We start from the raw sequence: 5,257 nt of genomic DNA, 5'->3' as shown, positions 1-5,257 counted from the left end.
GTATAAAATAATAATATTACATCTACACACGCCTAAAAAACACGTGTCTTATGTTTATCTCTAGATTCGCCTTCCGTGACAAGGTAACACTACGACTATTGAAGTTATATTTTTATATAGCGGATGTGGTCGAGTGGTCTAGAGCGCTGGACATGAGGCTAAGCGATTGGTGCTGTAGTGTATCAAAGGTGCGAGTTCGAATCCCGTTGAGGGACGGACAAAAATTTGTCAGCAGAAAATCTAACTCTAACACTGTTTGGTGTAATTTTCAGACTTATATATATATATATATATATATATATATATATATATATATATTGACACTTTATATATTGATATAATATATATATATATATCAGTAACTGCTAGTAGTCCTTTATGTATCATTGCCATTTTTTTAATTTTCATTTGTTACCTATTCTGACATCGGACTCTGACTTGTTTTGAACTGAGTTTTACTATGCGTGTTGTTGTGTGTTTTTTCTCCATTGGCTAGTGGTATTAGGGGGTGGGGGTTGAGATCTCAAAATACATGTTAAACCCCTGCCGCATGTTTGCGCCTGTCCCAAGTCGAGAGCCTCTGGCCTTTGTTAGTCTTGCATGATTTTTAATGTTAGTTTCTTGCGTATATTTCGGAGTTTACTAGTATGACGTCCATTATCACTGAACTGGTATACATTTTTGTTAAGGGGACAGCTAAAGCACGCCTCTGGGTGCGTGAGTTTCTCGCTGCATTTAAGACCCATTGGTAGCCTTATAAATACATATCAAAGGTACCAGGCTTATAATTAAAATTACGCCAGACGCGCGTTTCGTCTGTAAAAGACTCATTAGTGGCGATCGAATCGAAATAACAGAAAGGCAAAATATAGTAAAAGTATAACTTGCTGTTCGTCGTGAGTCAAAGCTGAGCGTTGAAGCTCGTACTGTGACCTTTAATTGCTTACTTAAACTACATTGTGACGTAGGTGGAGAGTTGTCTCATTGGCACTCATACCAAATCTTCTTACTAGTATCTATTTCAAAGATATTATACTTTCTTGTTTTTCGCGAAATGTGGAACACTTTGAAGTTAATAGTTATACACATGTAGTACTTTCTTCTTATTTTGTTAATTAGACATATGGTGAATGTGTATTTTAGCAGACTTTGGATGGAATGAGTTCTTCACCGGGTCATCCGGAACTTAATATTTATATATATCAATGGTCAAACTGTTGTTATGATATCTTCAAGAGATCCGAGGGGATGTACTGAATATCACAAACAATTTAAAGAAGAAAGAAGAAAACAGACGAAAAAAATGAATCCTTCAAATAATTGCATTTGCCTCATTCAACTTTTTTTCAACACAAAACAAAACATAAACTATCTGGAGACTGCAAAAAGTGTTGTAGTATTGTATTATTTTTTGGTTTTAAAAAACACTATATTGATTTCACTGAGTATAAGTCTGATTTTCAAGGCTTATTTTAAAATTTTACATGTTGAAACAGAACGAATATCAATATCATCATGTGGTTAAGTCAGTCATGGTGTTCACATTCACATTGTATCAGCTAGATATCTTCATGAAATAAATCCCTCAGGATTTTGTACAGTGCAATTGCTGTATCAAGGCTGGTTGGTAATGACAGAGCGTTTTCCTTCATGTAAATTCCACATAGATCCCATATGTCTTCATCACAAATTTGATCTTGCCGAAAAATACATTCAGTTTTACAGACATCAACTTTATCTTGATCCACTTCGATTCTGTAACTTCGAGTTTCATATGAAGTCGGAATCATATACATTATCATAGGTCTGCCATGTGGACAATTCTGGTTTTTTGTAGGGCGAATCTGATGTATATTCCAGGTTGTCATCACGTCATTCAATTCGTTCTGAAATATGAATGAAAGAAATTCAATAAAACAGATGATATCTCTGCTAATATGTCAAAATCAACAATGTGAATCTGATTAAAATTTCGATTTCTAACAACACACCCATTCAAAGAATAATGGTACACGGACTTATATAAGCTGCAAACAAGCAGCTAAAGAACGTCTGTCGTTCGACCTGTTACAAACCATGCATGCACTTGAAAAGTGTATACGTAAGCTTTTATTTAGCCATTTTTATATTGTCTGAATACGGCAATTGTCAAGTAACTTAAGGGACCGATCATTTTAACTCTGAGGGGGAGGGGTATGTTTTTTTCCTTAAAAAATAATTAGACAATGAAAAAAGAAAAAAAAATATTCTGAGTAAAAATAACGTCAAAATACAAAAAAATCTGTCACGCCGCGTAAAAAAATACTTCAAAAAAGGAAAATGAACATGAACAGCCCCCGTTCAATCAAGTTAAATGGGTTTGTCCTTTATCCTTCATTAAAAAATTCGACAGAAAATTACACGAGTTTGAATCCAGTTTTTTGAAACAAACAATAACAAGCAGCACAAAAGTCCACTCCGGCTTACTGACAAGTCATAATACACATATCTGGACTATGTTGAATGATAAATTTAATATGTCGGAGTTATTTTGAATCTTGACTATAAACCCCGCACATGACAACGACGTAGCAATAAATATATACCTTCCCAACATATTACCCCGGTATATGAAACTAGGCAGCCTGCTGATTCGGCATAGCCAGGAACAATATACAGTGCTCGTAAAGCTGGTTACCCGTAGTTTTCTTTATGCTAATATCAGCCCATTTTCTGTCTGATAAAGACATAAGGATTAGCTTTTATATGTACAGTTGACATATACTCATTAAGCGCACAGTACCTGGTACAAATAGAACGATGAGCACAGGAAAAATTCTAAGTTTGGATGTAACACATCTTCTGATTATCTGAAAGTGTTTTTTTTTATCTATTAAAATTGAGAATGGAAATGGGAAATGTGTCAAAGAGACAACAACCCGACCATAGAGAAGATCATATACATAATTTTTAAATGTGAACATGACGTCATCAACGTTTTTTTTTCATGATTTGCTTCTTATCGAAATAACATCTAACATGTGATAAGGTACTACGCGGGTTATTAAGGATGTAGCACATTTTTTATGTTATTTCGAATCTATTTGGCAGAGAAAAAAATAGAACAGTCATTCCTTTAATGAACGGGGTTCAGTTAAGTCGGTTCATGTGATATGAAGTTTCAGTTTTAAAGACCATATTGATATACTGTCAAAAATATTTAATTTATATACGCTCGCTTCGAAATAGTTGTTTTAAAAAGGGGTTCCAATACTCGCCAAGGCTCGCAAAATCTTACTGTTTCTAAAGATTGCGCTAATGAATTATATATATACTTTGACAGTATGCGTATATTGGCTTATTATTATTATACCAAAGGACACTTCCAATCTCTTACATATTTGTAAAATAAAATAGGAGTTGTACTTATTTTTTTTCTTAATTGCAAATTTTATGGATTTAATCCTGATATCCCTAATATAGTGCAATATAATGTATGCATACTTTGAGTCAACATATCTCGAAAACCGAAGTTGTCAGGTGACCTATTATTATTCCGCCTCGATATTGAAATAAAATCGTTAGTAAGCAGAAACAATATCTTTAGAGAAAAAAATCGAGTTCCCACTGACATTTGTTTTATTAGGGACTGGTGTTCTCAATAACATTACAAATAGAGGTTCAATTTTGTTGAAAAATATGTAATCAGAGCAGAAACTTACCTGAAGTACAGACATGCAACAATACTGTATCAAATTCTTATCAAGAAGATCGCCATTATATAGACCATCATCTACCAAGACACCGAGCTTTTCAATCCAAACCTGACAGCACTGGCGTCTCAAAATGTACCAAAAACTCTCTATTCTTTGATTTCCTGTGCTTGGTCCGTAAATAAAACTTTCTCTTTCAGCTAGAAAGTTTTGAAAAGCTGCTACATGACCATTTTCTGTTCCATGGTCTCCTCGTACTCGAGAAGGACACCCTTTTATCTTGCTAACAGCCTCCATATAGTAGCCTGCAATAATTCTGGGATTACTACTGGTTGAATATGCATTTAGCCAAATAATCTGTCTCGAGAATCCATCAAGGCAGCCATTTATGAAGAGACCATACCGTTTTAATTTATCATACGAATCCAGATGCCACACGAAATCAGGGCCCCTGGCAAAATAATGTCTCCGCCTTAATCTTTTCTTTGAACGCATCTTAACGCCAACAGGATCAAGAAGCTTCATCATCAATTCAACTGTATCACGAGGAACATTTAGTCCACTCTGGGTGCACTGAAGGTGCATCCAGCGGTATCCGTAATCAGCACCACTCGAAATCTTGTCTTGTATGAAGAGCGCTGCTTCCAATACATCTGTCTTTGACTTTCGTCGCCTTAATCCGGCCCCTTTTAGTGTCCTCTTTAATGTTCTCATACTAATGACAATCCCATGTTGTTCAGCGAGGAACCTTAAGATGTATTTGTACTCAAATCCCAAACGAAAATAGAATTTACAGATAGATGTTCTATCAATATCCATTTTAATCTGAAATTGAAAATTAGACAGAGATTAGCACTCAACTGTTAATAGTCACGAGCATTTAGTGACCTGAACTAACCTTTTCAATACTGCATTAATTTTCATGTTGGACCCCCGTTTTATTTTTACAACTAATGCTTGTGTATGGGGAACATATGGTTTGTGCTAAGCTGTCTAAGAATAGTGTAAACATCGCCATAGACAGTTTTAAATCTTTAAAAAAAAATTATATTTGATACGTGTTTTAGCCCTTTGGTATCCAATTTAAAGTAAACAAAAATAAAATAACACATATACATTGTCTTATTTCTATTCACGTATCTACTATGTATATATATAAAATATACTTTTTCACCTTTTCACTTTTTTGGTCTTTTGGATACTGTATTTAGACCCCTCTACCTAGAAATTTGTTTTGCATGCACATTTCTAAAAATTTCGGTTTTTATCCAAGGCAATCATAGGTTTGAACGTTGTTTTCAATTGATACTTGTAGACTGAACTAGTGACAACTCTACGGTAGATTTTATCCATCTGATCACCAGTGATGGTGATACAAGGCTAAAACACATTCTGTAGATATAATTCACCTAAATATCAGCACAACAATATTAGATCTGTAAATTTGTGAAAGCAAATTTTTTGTTCTTCCCTGGCCGGGATTCGAACTCATGCTACTGAGACAACGTGGCACAAAATCGCCTTGAGCTAACTAATGCCCGATGCGCTAGACCAATCGACCACCT

At 34.8% G+C, this 5,257-nt stretch overlaps 1 protein-coding gene across 1 annotated transcript; it reads right to left on the bottom strand.

The window, feature by feature from the left end:
* Nucleotides 1-1,304: 1,304 nt before the first annotated feature.
* On the bottom strand, nucleotides 1,305-4,517 carry LOC127720716 (uncharacterized). Its single transcript, XM_052227481.1, has 2 exons — nucleotides 3,702-4,517; nucleotides 1,305-1,886 (listed from the first exon to the last, which is right to left on the bottom strand). Exons 1-2 carry the CDS (start codon nucleotides 4,509-4,511, stop codon nucleotides 1,560-1,562), a joined length of 1,137 nt encoding a protein of 378 aa, XP_052083441.1. The 5' UTR covers nucleotides 4,512-4,517; the 3' UTR covers nucleotides 1,305-1,559.
* Nucleotides 4,518-5,257: the final 740 nt, after the last annotated feature.

Source organism: Mytilus californianus, unplaced genomic scaffold (assembly GCF_021869535.1).
Source record: "Mytilus californianus isolate M0D057914Y unplaced genomic scaffold, xbMytCali1.0.p SCAF_11, whole genome shotgun sequence".
NCBI lineage: Eukaryota > Metazoa > Mollusca > Bivalvia > Mytilida > Mytilidae > Mytilus > Mytilus californianus.
The sequence above is the reverse complement of the archived record's forward strand: the minus strand, read 5'-3'. Positions and strand labels throughout refer to the sequence as shown.